At 48.1% G+C, this 14,459-nt stretch overlaps 1 protein-coding gene across 6 annotated transcripts in view; it reads left to right on the top strand.

Moving 5' to 3' along the window:
- Positions 1–14,459, top strand: part of LOC138491615 (ubiquitin carboxyl-terminal hydrolase 48-like) — a 1,427,336-nt gene that overhangs the window by 502,758 nt on the left and 910,119 nt on the right. For all 6 annotated transcript variants that reach the window (XM_069618241.1, XM_069618240.1, XM_069618239.1 and 3 more), the window contains one exon: positions 648–736. In XM_069618241.1, the coding sequence (XP_069474342.1) occupies positions 648–736 (89 nt within the window). The remainder of the gene's footprint in view (positions 1–647; positions 737–14,459) is intronic.

Raw genomic sequence — 14,459 nt, 5'->3', positions numbered from 1 at the left:
TGCTCGTATCTTGCCATTCTTTATATCTTGTGCCCTCACCCTTCAAGAGTCATTAGAAGTGATGCCCTACAGGTGTATGTATACAATCGCTCGCATACACTGGTTGTATTATGGTAGTGTTGATGTGGTTGTCTTGATGGTGCCTAGTTCAATGAATGCCAGAGTGTCATATAAAACCTACATCTAGGTTCAGATCACTTATTTCAAGTCGAGCACTTGAAGTACCTAAACTCCCGCTTTCTTCAGGGTTTCAGGCTGGACCGGCCACACTTCAGTACCACAAGCACAATTCCTACAGTGTCTCAATCCTTTCTAAAGTGGTGACATACTGTTTTATGATTCAATATGTTGTACCTGTGTGAGTTCATGTATTTTTTGCAACAACGTTTTTTGAAACAATTGAGCTCTCTCCATAGTTATAGCATGTTATCTCATGTGGTGCATGGTTATGCACATGATCCACAGCACAATCATACAACAGATTCTTGTGGAATGTGCAAGTTTAGCTGTCGGGTTTGTCAAACCTTTCTGCAGAATCTGTCATCAGCTGGAATGCAAGGAGTGTGTCTTGAAGAGTGGAGCAGCCACACAACTGAGGAGGGTATGCTAACGCGTTTATAACTACCGACTGTCTTCACTTTTCACAGCTTTTAAACAACAAGATGTTCCAGAAATCTTCCAAATGCTGCTGAACAAAATGGATGATGGCCCTTCAAAGGGATCGCATTTCAAGGAGGTAGGCATGATAAACCAAGTGGGAGGCAACAGGAAACATGAGGTGAACATTCTGCAGGAGTGGGGCAGGAATTGGGAATCTGGAAAGTGTGTGGAAAGATCAATGACTGTTGGGTGAAAGGCAGAGGTTGCTAGGGCAAGGAAAGTGCAGCGTGTTGACAGTGAACAGGGAGCACAATCGATGTGTTGGGACCAAGCAAAGAAATCGTATGTGGTGTATGGAAGTGAGGGGGAACGTCGACTGTTCTGGTGAAAGTTGGTTGGAAGAGCCGTGAATGCTGTGGAAGCATGCTGGAAAAGCCCCCCAACCCATAAGTGTAGCAGTCCCGAGAAGTCCTGCTTTGCCCGCTGCTCTCGGCTATTGACTTTCCAGTGAATATGTGCTTTCTTTGTTTCACCTATTGTTAAGGACTCTAAAACCCACAAGGCTTTTTGTTCCTATCTGTGTGGGCGTGTCTACATAAGAGGACTTTTGCGCGCACCGGCGAAGTCCCGAGAAGTCCCACATTGCCCGCTGCTCTCGGCTATTGACTTTCCAGTGAAGACGTGCTTTCTTTGTTTCACCTATTGTTAAGGACTCTAAAACCCACAAGGTGAAGCACATGGGATACTCTTCATCTACTTACTTACTAATACGTATTATACATATTATATACATACTAATCGTGTGTTCTCTTGCATTCAGGCTTTGTGTTCCTATCTGTGTGGGCGTGTCTACATAAGAGGACTTTCGCGCGCGCCCGCACCAACAAAGTCCCGAGAAGTCCCGCTTTGCCGCTTTGCCGCTTTGCCGCTTCGCTGCGGCGTCGCGAGCAAAGCGAGTTACTGGGACATTCTCCGTTTGCGCTTGCCCTCTTGCTCATTCACAGGTAGGGAGTTCCAAGCTTCTTCTTATTCGCTCCTGTTGTTGCCTCATAAAATCCAGTATCTTAGAATTTCTGGATACGCGCTTTCGACCTTTTTGAGCCACAATGAAGCGAAATTTGTACACCCTACACACTGGAATGCCCCCTTTGGGAAGTGCACATTTGAATCTAAGTGGTATGCAAGCTAAGGCAGTTCCTTGTGTATCCACTCCGCGTTTAACAGGAGCAGAAGCTCATATTACCTCAAAAATAAGAAAGCGAGTTACCCCTCATGCTGTAAACCCAAAGAAACAAACTTCAAGCACTCAGGATATACGTGTTTTTTTATCCTGATTGTGTGATTCATACACCAACTTTGGAAAATCCTAAAGACAACACCCAGTCATCCCCAAATATAGCCAGTAACAATCAGGCGGTGTGTTGCACAACCTTGCATGTCTCCTTATCTGATAGTACAGTTCTCAAAGGGGACTCAATGGCTCAAATTTCTGCGACCAAACACAGCTCATCTTCAGTTAAAATCCCTGGGGATGTAGCTGTGATTGATTTGCCTTCCCCCGGCTCTGATTTCACGTTACATGAAACACTTGGTAATCTATCTTTTTCGCCTAAGTTGTTTTCAAATGGAGGTTTTACTCAATCAAACATAACTTCTTCCTTTCTAATTCCTACACCTCGTAAATGCTCTCCAGTCGAAAAGCCTCAGTTACCACAAAACGTGTTAAAAGTGGTTGAATTAACTTTAGGGGCTATGAATTTGACTATGCAAACAATCTCCACACTATTTAACACACTGAATACTAAATTGGATGTACAAAGCGCTCAGTTATTATCTGTTCTAGCCTGGCAGGCCAAGCAAGAGATACGCTGGGGCCTCCAGCGACCCACTACAAATGAGCCTATTGGGCCGTAAAAGGTACAAGTTGACAAGAGTTCATCACCGATCAAACTTGTTCCTGTCGCCACTGCGACCTTAGTCATGGCACCTCCTCCTTCAAATGTGCCGCAGATTCTGGTGAATAATTCGAATTCGCATTCACACTCAGGTAGCCAAATGTCACCTATCACTGTAGACAACTCAGGTATTTTGTGCTCCCTCCCCTACATTGGTCAAATCATCCGAGAAGCCGCTCCAGACGACGATAAGGGTGTAGCTGGTGCGTCAAATAATGTTCCCTCTCAAGAGCTATACACAATATTTTGTAAAAACTCGCCACGGTTAGAAACGCAACCTCCCTCCACTGGGCAAACTAAACAACAAGTAAAAAAAAAGGCTCCTGATGTCAGTAAAAAATCTAAAAATGTTAAAAAAATTGAAGTAAGTGCTCCGGCAAGCTCTAAGAAATTCTTTAGCATGCTTACTCTTCCTAATAAGCACAGTCAGTCAACCTCCTGTGCAATTACTAAAAAGTACATGCAATTGAGTCAAATGCATAAAGCCAAGCTTGGCTTTTCTAACAAAAATCCCGTATCTGCAGTTCCTTATGCACCACTGGACAACTTAGTCCAAGCAGTTCAAAATCATGAAAAACAGAAAGCTAGTTTGGAAGATCAGCATTCCATGCAGACGGTTGGTACCAGTGCAAAGCAAATTTTACTGAAGGGAACTGATGCTATGACCTCTAAGGGCCCAAAACCGAAACAAGTGTTATCCTTCAAATCCAGCACTCTCTCTGAATACGATCAAGAGACGCTGGCGAGCCGGAGAATAGAAATCAGAAAGGAAGTTGGTTCATACATGAGTGGATTTGTCTCTTTACCGATACTTAAAGCTCCATCAATTGAACCACTCATGTCTGATATTCCATCAAATCAGCTATCTGTGTCAAAGCCCTCGGTCTCATTCAAGGGTGATAAACTCAAGAAAATGGCAGTCTCTCCTCCCTCCTCGTCTAGCCACAATGCAGAAATAGCTAAATTGTTAAAATCTTTACGCCCATTGTCAAATAACCCAACTCCTTCTGTGGCTCCAATTTCCCCTAAAAATCTTCCTGTAAAGTCAATATTGAAAACAAAAATGGGAAAGAAGCATAATATCGCCTTAGTGCTGGGATGTCGCCCAGCGCCATATCCACAATATGTGCTAAATCGTCACAGTATCTTGAAGGTGTTCTCTGATATCCCACTATTGCAGGACATTGGATCTGCAGACATAGCTCAGGTGGAGTTCTTTAATGACAATTTAGTGAGTACGGCGTGTTTGTGGCTGACGTCTCGAGTTGTTAGGAATCTCATATCGGAAGCTAAAGATCAACTCCTAGCACTAGGGTTTATGCTCTTACTGGGCCCTACAAATTCACCCGATGGTTCCCTTAAAGCAGAAGCATGGATTGAATCCGCTTCCAAAGAGCTTAATAAAACCTCAGGGCCCTTAGAAGCTAACTCAGTAGTTGATGTGGCCGCCAAATGCTGCTGTAATTGCGATTCCAGACGTTAACTTCCGTACAAGGTTAAAAAGGAACGTCTTGTTCTCCAGCATGGGGTCTGGCATGGATTCACATGCTCATGAATATTCCCCGTCGTCAGGCTGGGAATCCTCGGTAAAGAAAAAACCAGTATCAGTTTCGTTTCTGATCTGTCTTTCGTAGTAATAACCAATCACTGGTCTCTGCGTCATACTGACCACAGCCAATGACTGCCCTCTACCTAAGCACCGCCTCTGGCAGCCATCTTCAGATTTTTACCGCACGTTCATGTGTTGGGATCCTCGTGCTATTGCTCTCGAGCGTTAGTGCTATTTTTTCACATTTTTTCTCAAAAAACTTCGTTTTTCGGTCAAAAGAGCCTCAAGCTCCACCGACTCTCCATCCGATCAACGGGGACCCGTGTCGGATTCGTCTGCGCCCCTCAAGGGTGAAGATCTCGTCGAGCTACGCTTTTGGAGGAATCCAGAAGTTTCTCAGGCCCGGACATGGCCCAGGAGAAGGGAAGCTCGACGCCCGGAAAGCTGTTCAGGATCTGCCCTGGATGCCAGCTGCAGAACGTCTTTAAGGAGGACGAACACTCCTTTTGTCTCTACTGCTTACATGAGGACAAGACGCACGTGGAGAAGGACTGTGCGTTTTGCGGCAATATGTCGGAGCGGACCATGAAGGACCGCCACCAACGTCTCGCCAACTGGCTGGAAGGGAAGAGCCCGTCAGGCGAGAAGAAGAGGAAGAAATCCGAGCGGTCTTCTAAGACCTTTGAGGACGCCCCGGCGACGGGGGTCCAACACAAGGCCAAGCACCGCGAGTCTGCTGGCACCGGGAGCGCCGAACGGTCGGGCTCTACGGGCGCCAGGCAGGGCGCACCCTCCCCGGCACCTTCGCCACGAGCCAACGCTCTGGGTCGGGTAAGAGGAAGGGCGAGCACCCGGCGAAGCTCCTGGAGAGGCCCCGGTCGAGCTCGAAGGCCCCATCGGAGGTGGAGCGAAGCAGTGTCCCCCCCCCCTCAAGCATAAGGCGGTGAGCGCACCTAAGGTGGTGAAGGCCTTAATCCATCCGGCCAAGCCCTCTATCGATACTGTCGCGGCGGCCCTGGCTCAGCCTGTGGAGGCTACACCAGTGGTGGCGACCTCGGGGCTCAGTGTCTCCCTGCCACCTCGGAGGGAGTCCTCTTTTGTGCCCATCGATGGGACCCCCGTGAAACCCCCGGCGGGGAAGAAAAAGGGGGGGCAGGGCGTCGTCGTAGATTCGGCCTCAACCTCAGAGGAAGAGCTGATTGAGGTCTTAAACCACGGCCTTGGCGTGGAAGAAGACCGGCCCGTCGGGATGGATCCCGACACAGGTGACAACGACATCGTCGAGTGTGCCGACGGGGCTCCTGATCGCCCGTCGGATTCCCCTCTGCCAGTGCTGCAAGACAACTCGGCGGCCATTTTGTTGGCTATACAGTCCTTATGTTCAGAGATAAGGACGAGACTACCGTTGCCGACGGAGGAACCTCTCCTGTCGGGGGATCCTGAACCGGGACCTTCTGGTGCTCCCCGGCCAAAAAAAGAAGGATTCACCCTCCACCTCCTTTTCAGCCGTCGCGCCCCGTCCAGTCCTCCGCCCCGTCCACCCGAGGGGATGATACGGGGACTGACACGGCAGCGGCGGGTACGGACGACGAGGTATACGACGAGGATCTACCGTCGTCACCTCCCACCAGGGTTTCTCCGCCCGACGAGATTGGATCGTTCCACTCCATGATCGCCAGGGCATCCAAGCTTTTCCAACTCTGCCCTGAGGAGAAGAAAAAGGAAGGATTCCTTTATCAACGGCGCAAGGCCAAGAGGAAGACGGTCCTCGCGGTGCCTCTACTGGACGACATTTGGGATGAGGGCCTCGCCCTCCTCAAGAACCCTTCCACGATGCCAGCTAGAAGAGACCGGTACGAGAAGAAGTACCGGGTCCCGGACGCGGCCCCCCTGTGCCTCCGGGCGCAGCCTACCCCGGACTCGGTCGTCTCCGCGGCGGCCAGGAAGAAAGCGGGGGGGGGGTGCCGCCTCCACATCGACTTCCCCACCGGACGGCGAGGGAAAGAAATTGGACGCTATGGGACGCAGGGTCATCTCGTCTGCAGCGACGATGATTAAAGCGGCCAACGCCTTGGCTATCGTGGCCCGCTACGGCAGGGAGCTATGGTACAAACTGGCTCCCCTGCTGGACTTCCTACCGGACGACAAGAGGGCGGATGCCCTGGAGATCCTACAGGAAGGCGAAGTGGCGTCGGACCACGCCATCACTATTGCGACGGACATCGCCGACACTGGGTTTCGCCAGTTGGGCAACGGCGTGTGCCTTAGGCGGCGTGGATGGCTCAAGGCTACGGACTTCCGTCAAGACGTTCAGACCAGAGTCCTGGACATGCCGTTCGATGGGAACAACCTGTTTGGGAAAACAGTGGACGATTCCCTTCAGGCCATTAAAGCGGACACTGAGACGGCCTGGGCCCTTGGGGTTCTGCAGCAACGACGGACGCCCTTTCGGAGCAGCGGAGGCAAGGGCGCCTCCAAAGGTTCCGGCGGCGGTTTCTCCACCTACCGTCAAGCGGCCCGCTCGTCGTCTCAGGAGGCCTACAGAGGACGAGGCAAGTCTGGCGGACCCCGCCGTCGTCGCCAAGGAGGTCAAGGCGGCAAAGCCTCGTCGAAACAGGATTGAACCGGCCGTGGGGTCGGGCCCCCACCGAAGCACCCCGGTGGGAGGCCGGCTGGCGAGCTTCGTCAGCGTGTGGGAGTCCATCTCCACCGACCGTTGGGTGCTGGACGCCTTAGCCCGGGGGCCACGCGCTCGAGTTTCAAAGAAGGTGCCCACGCGTCCCCCCCGTGGCCAGGAAAGAGCTTCACGTCCCTCAGCTTCTCCTGGAGGTAAAGGCGATGCTCAGGAAGGGCGTCATCGAACTCGTCCCAAAGAGGCTTCGGGGCTCCGGAGTTTACTCGAGATACTTCCTCGTGAAGAAGAAGACGGGAGGATGGCGCCCCATCCTAGACCTGCGACGTCTGAACAAGTTCATCAAGGCGCAGAAGTTCCGGATGGTCACCCTCCAGCACGTCCTGGGGCAGCTGGAGGAAGGAGACTTCCTGTCGTCGTTGGATTTGGAGGATGCCTACTTCCACATTCCCATCCTAAAGGGGCACCGAAAATTCCTCAGGTTTGTGATCCAAGGGCGTCACTACCAGTTCAAAGCCCTCCCCTTCGGACTACGGTCGGCACCCAGGGTATTTACCAAGTGCCTTGCACCGGTGGCGGCGCAACTGCGCCGCGAGGGGATCCACGTCTACCCCTACCTGGACGACTGGCTCATCCGAGCCAAGACGAGGGAGCTCGCCGTGGAGCACACGGCAAGGACCGTCCAACTTCTCACAGACCTGGGATTCTCCGTGAACTACGCCAAGTCCCACCTGGTACCCGCGCAAAACGCACTGTTTCTGGGAGCGAAGCTCGACACAGTGTCCCCTCTGGCCTCCCCATCGGAGGAAAGGACCAGGTCCATCCTGGGCAAGGTACAGCGGATGTTGGTTTCCGACGCGGCCAAGGTGAGGTCCATCAAGTCCCTCCTCGGAATGATGTCTTCTTGCATCTACCTCATTCCCATGTGCAGGCTCCGGATGCGCCCGTTGCAGGAGTTCCTGGACGCGCGCTGGATCCAAACGACGGGCGGCTTCGAGGAGAGGATCACACTCGACGAGAGTTTCCACCGAGCGGTCCGGTGGTGGGGCACCCGCGCGCATCTGACGGCGGGCATGGACTTCCAGACCCCAGACCTCCAGGAGACAGTGACCACGGATGCCTCCCTGGAAGGGTGGGGAGCGCACACCGAAAATCTGCACGCGAGAGGCCTCTGGCTCCCGATGGAGAAGTCCCTCCATATCAACGTCCTGGAGCTCCGTGCAGTGTTCTGGGCCCTCAGGTCCTTCCTTCCGTCCCTCAAGGGCAAGGTGGTGAGGATCTTCACCGACAACACCACCACCATGTTTTACATCAGGAAACAGGGCGGAACCAGGTCCCCAGCACTGTCCAAGGAGGCGCAGGACCTGTGGCATTGGGCAGTCGCCCAAAGGATGTTTCTGGTGCCGTTTCATCTGGCAGGGATAAAAAACACCATCGCCGACTCACTCAGCAGGGAGCTGCGCTCGTGCCACGAGTGGGAACTACGGCAGGATCTAGTGGATCGCCTCTTCCGACGGTGGGGCACACCCCAGATCGACCTGTTCGCGACGGCGACGAACTCCAAGTGCCGAAGGTTCGCCAGCAGGTTTCCCCAGGCGAGGAGCATGGGCGATGCTTTCTCGTTCCCCTGGGAGGGCCTGTTCCTCTACGCGTTCCCTCCTTTGCCACTGCTAATCCGGCTTGTCAACCAGCTCAAGAGGTCACGGTGCAGGATGATCCTCGTCGCACCTGCGTGGCCGAGGCAGATATGGTTCCCGGACCTTCTGGACTTGTCAGCGTCCCCGCCAATCAAGCTGCCGGTGGACGCGGATCTACTATCCAGGGAAGGAGGCGCCATCCTCCACCACGACCCGAAATCGCTGAACTTGCAGGCCTGGCTCCTGCAGCGCTAGAGTTTGGAGGATACGACATACCGGCCGACTGCAGAGAGGTTCTTGCAAAGGCCAGGGCGTCCTCGACTCTTAAATGCTACGGACACAAATGGAAGAGGTTCTCTGTCTGGTGCCACGCACAGAAGATTAACCCTCTACGGATTACGGCTCCCCAGGTACTGCCGTACCTGTTGACGCTGGCCAAAGCTGGACTGGCACACGCGTCCATCAAGATTCATCTTGCTGCGATCTCCCGATACACCAGAACCACGGGCCGGACGTCCCTGTGGTCTCATCGTCTGGTGAAAGAGTTCATGAAGGGACTGTTCAGATCGTTCCCGCCGGTGAAGGCGCCGGCCCCGGCGTGGGAGCTCAACGTGGTGCTGACCAAACTCATGGGGACTCCGTTCGAGCCTCTGCACTCGGCCCCGTTGAAGTTTCTGTCGTGGGAAACAGCGTTTCTTGTGGCCATCACCTCCGCACGACGGGTGGGAGAGATCCAGGCCCTTTCCTGCAAGGCCCCGTACTTGACTTTTCACGACACAAGGGTAGTGCTCAGGACGCACCCCTCCTTCATGTCCAAGGTACCGTCGGACTTCCATCTCAACGAACCCTTGGTGTTGCCTGTGTTCTTCCCGTCGCCTTCGTCGCCGGCTGAGAGGACTTTGCACTCGCTGGATGTGGCTAGAGCGCTGAAGTTCTACGTGGACCGCACAAAGTGTTTTCGGAAGACGTCACAACTCTTTGTGAACTTTGGACCTGTCAATCAGGGGAAGGCTCTCTCGAAGGCTTCCATTTCCAGATGGCTCTCCGGCTGTATCATGTACTGTCATCGGTTGGCAAACCGACCGCTGCCTGGCCGTCCGAGAGCCCATTCCACCAAAGCGATCGCAGCTACCACGGCGTTCCTTTCTGGTGTGCCCCTGTTGGACATATGCAGGGCTGCTACGTGGAGGTCGACGCACACCTTCACGAAATTCTACTGCGTCGATCGGGATTCCAGGGAGGAGTCCAGGGTCGGCCAAGCAGTGCTGCGCAACCTGTTCGCCTGAGGTGAGCCTGGTGAGGAGGTAAGATGCTTAATGTTGAGTTTGATGTAATGCTTAATGTTGAGCCTTTGCCACCTCCCGTGGTTGTGCATGTGTGTACTGCTATGTATTCTTTATTCATGAGCATGTGAATCCATGCCAGACCCCATGCTGGAGAAGGAACAAGTTACTTACCTGTAACTGTTGTTCTCCAGCATGGGTCTGGCATGGATTCACATGCGAACCCACCCGCCTACCCCTCTGCGGCTCTTCACTTGGTCATACTGCCACTTCACGTGCTTCCAAATCTGAAGATGGCTGCCAGAGGCGGTGCTTAGGTAGAGGGCAGTCATTGGCTGTGGTCAGTATGACGCAGAGACCAGTGATTGGTTATTACTACGAAAGACAGATCAGAAACGAAACTGATACTGGTTTTTTCTTTACCGAGGATTCCCAGCCTGACGACGGGGAATATTCATGAGCATGTGAATCCATGCCAGACCCATGCTGGAGAACAACAGTTACAGGTAAGTAACTTGTTCCTAACGCTTGCTTCTTGGAATACTCGAGGTTTCCGTCATTTGCTTAACAACACGCAAGACACCTTGAATAACCACGATGTGATTTTACTACAAGAAACATGGCTTACGACCGCACCCTCTTGGGATAATCACGCTTTACACTTTTTGCCAGCACTGAAGGGCGAGAAAGGTCGACCGATGTCTGGTCTCTTAACAGGATCCAAATTAAGTTCCAATACTAGCATAATATTTACTTATGCTCCAAATTCCTTTGCTCAATTATGTCAATTGAGACAACCTTCTACGCTATAGTGAACTTATACTGGAATCCCAAAGGAATTGATAATCAGAGGTTTTTGGTTGAGTTCTCTACCATGCTGGATTTTATTGGACTTGTCCTGAAAATTCAGTATACAATTGTAGCTGGTGACCTAAATCTTCATGGTCCCCCTGAAAAAGTTGTGTTGGAAGATTCGAGACGTAGATTGTGGGAACAACTCATGTCAACCAGAGGCTTTTGCATGTTGAACGGAAGCAGATTTGATAATAGTGACTCTGAACACACGTGGCAACAGGGCCTCTTAAAGGCCACAATTGATTACATTTATGTGGACGATATGCTATTTCCGAAGATCCAAACATTCAATATAGAATCAAATCCAAATAGTGACCATCGATTGCTGACTATTAAATGGTTAGTTAATGTGGCCCTTACCAAGTGTAGCACTATGGCGGCATTAGGTAAAATGACTGTATCCAACCAGTTAAACCGCATACACTGGAATGAAACCAACTTAAATAATTTTGACAATTCCTTGCAAGCTGCCTTTTATCACTTGCGAGGAAACTTACCATCTATCAATATTCCCTATTACGACCTTATGCAACATTTTGTAGATAATAGGGTTTGCAATACTCAGACCACCAGGGGTACACACATGTTTGATATGGAAGCTAAAAAAGGAAAACGGAATTCCGATACCAAAAAAGAGAGGCTATGAAGCTTCCTTTGAATGCTAGATTTAAAGCATTAACTAAAGTTAAAACCTCATATAGAAACTGGCGTCGACACCATCGTAGTAAACTACTTCAACAAGATGGTGAGTTAATGCTACGAATCACCCGTGACCGGAACACGGCTCAAATTTGGAAAGTTTTAACTAATGCGTTATCCACTATGCAAACAATGTCTCAAATTCAAAGTGTTCCGGAAGCGAGTTGGATTAGTTACTTTTCTAAAATCTATGCTCTTCCGCCTAACTCAGGGTTACCCTCTACTACGTTCTCTCATGAACTATTCCATATCACCATTTCCAAGTCTGATATATCGTATTTCATCAATAAAATAAGTCAGTCTAGAGACCCAGGTCTAGATGGTCTGTCTAATAAAATCTTTAAACAGCATCCAGAGATATGGTCTTCGATTCTGTATCAAGTTTTTGAGCACATTAATGACACACAAGAGATTCCTGCTTCTTGGAAACACTCTTTAATTGTCCCAATTCACAAAAAAGGTGATCAGTGTCTCCTCGACAACTACAGACCCATTGCCTTATTAGATGCCCAGGGAAACTATACAGTCGCATCATATTACAAGAATTAAACAGGTGGACCGCTAAAGACCTTAAAAGAGACCCGTTCCAAACAGGCTTTGTTGCTGGCTTAGGGACTTCAGTGAATTTAATTACGCTAAATATGTTAAAGTCTAAATATGCTGAAGTCAATCAACCATTGTATATGGCCTTCGTAGATTTCCGCTTAGCATTTGACTTGGTTGACAGAACGTTACTATTTCGAAAACTGCAAAATTATTGCTGTCCTCCCTCAGTACTAACCATAATCAAAAAACTGCATACAAATACAACTATGCAAATTAGATTATCTCTCAATGGTTTATTATCTGCGAACATTGAGACACTGAGAGGTTTAAAACAAGGGTACATTTTAGCATTAACACTATTCAACCTCTTTTTGGTAGACATAGGAGTTTCCTTTGAAGATGCAGTCTCCGATTCACCAAAGTTAGAATCTCAAAAGATCATACGGATTCTTTATGCCGACGATCTTGTTCTAATCTCCCAAACTCCCAAAGGACTGCAAGAACTATTAAACAAACTAGATGTTTATGTTTGTAATAACATCTTAACCATCAATGTGGATAAAACGCAAATAGTGATCTGTCAAAGAAAGAGGAATACAAAAATAGCGAATTTCCATTGGTATCTGCAGAAATCACCATTAAAAATTGTGACCCATTATAAATATCTAGGGCTTCCGTTCTCAGGTTCTGTGAAAAACCAAATCTATGATGACATATTCAAGGCAAAAACCATGACTCTAATATCACAAGCTAAGATCATACTACATAAGTACGGAAAATTCACATCCACTCATGTGGTCACTTTCTTTAACCAAAAAGTTGTCCCTATTCTCTCTTATGGAGCGGATACTTTTCTACCGCAACTAAGAACCTTTTGGGATCGTCTTGAAGGGAAATTTTGGAAAGCAGTTTTTTGCTTACCTACTTGTACCCCTATGTGTTTGTTAAGGTACAAATTGGGCTTAATCTCTTTGTCTGGTTCTTTGGAAGTTGTGTAACTTTTACTGTAAATGTCTGTTGGGAATTAACACCATGAACATCTTGGGTTCAATAGCGATGTACATCTGTTCATCTAATGATGTGTTTCCTAAAAAATGGGTTAAAGCTATTTTGAGGGTGCTGGTTGACGCTGACATTTTAATAGATTTGTTAGCAACCCTGACAAAGCGAAGAAAAAAATGTACTGGCATGACTGGATGTTGACGCAACAACTGTGCACAAATTATGTGGATTTTGACTTAAATCTCTTTCCAAATAAGACATTTAAACAAATGGCCTATTATCTCTTAAAGTGCCCATCACATCATGTCCGTACTGAAATGTTAAGATTACACCTGAATCTTCATCTGACAAATATAATTTTGGCAAGACGTGGTTTAATCCCAAAAGATGCAAAATGTTGTCGTTTTTGTAAAAATTGCAAAGAATTAGAGACATTATCGCACTTAGTAGTTGATTGTCCAGCATTGACTGGTCTACGGGAACACTATTTTTGCAATTTATTACAATTAATTTGTGATCGCTCTTCATAAGAAATATGGAATATATTATTCATGAGCAACCAAACTGTTATTCACATTGCACTTACGCAGTTCATAAAAGCGATTATGCCGCGTGATTCCTCTATTAAGTTTAATTGACAATTTTATGGCTTAGGTTTTTTTTTTTTTTATTCAGTGTATGTCCAGTTAAATGTTTTGTTAATTATTTTATGAAATTTAGGAGCACGCTTATGATCTTTTAAACTTGTTGCATAATAATGTCCTATTGTAAACATTTCAGATAATTGATTTATTTTGTATACATTTCTTGTTCAAAACATGCTGTAACAAAGAACATTTTGAAAGGTTGAATTATTCAGCCAACCAAATAAAAAAAAAAAATAAGTGTAGCATAATCAAGTATAAGGTGTGAGACAGGAAACATGAGTTTTTATTTGATTTTTTGGTGATTGATACAGCACCACAAGCAGTCAAAACCGCTTCAGAGTACTATGGGAGGAGATGAGGGGAAAAGGCAGAGATGTAGGAAACAAAACTGTGTACTAGTTTGAGGGAAAGTAATCCATGGAGAGGCCAAGGGGGGTGTAACTTCCAAAACAAGGCAAGTTTCTGCATTCTTTAAGACCAACATGTGGTATGTGCAAGTGTGTCATTACATTTGAAGGTGCTGTGGGAAAGGGTATTAAAGATGAACCATGCTATTGTTTTTATTTTTTTTATATTGCAACTGCTGCCAATTTTATTGTATCTTGCCATTAGTTGCTGAACTTTCAACAGCAGATGAAGAGTAAAGCCCATCCAGTCTCTGCTTTTCCCTATGTGCTTTTTCATTGGTGGCTAACTTTGATTCATACACAGTGGACTGCGTAGTAAATGCTATTTTGTAAAACTGATATATTGCAAAAAATATGCATTTAGAGAAGGACTACCCAAACTGAACTTGGTATACATTTGGAACCGAGCCATAAAGTACTGTTCACTGGAAATAATAATTTACAACCTCATTACAAGTTGGGCAGATTTTCTGTCAGGAATAATGTTGGAGGTAATTGTCACTACTGCTGGACATATTTCTGAAAATCTGAAAATTCATAGTTTAGCACTATCCCGGTGGTAAAATCAGTATTATTCCTTGATTACTGCCAGCAGTGTTACACCAATGACAGTTGCTTTTTTGTTTTTTAATACATTTCCACCTCTA

This window comes from Ambystoma mexicanum, chromosome 10 (assembly GCF_040938575.1).
Source record: "Ambystoma mexicanum isolate Mex_15411 chromosome 10, UKY_AmexF1_1, whole genome shotgun sequence".
Classification (NCBI taxonomy): Eukaryota; Metazoa; Chordata; class Amphibia; order Caudata; family Ambystomatidae; genus Ambystoma; species Ambystoma mexicanum.
Note: the sequence above shows the minus strand (reverse complement) of the source record. Positions and strands in the feature narration are given on the sequence as shown.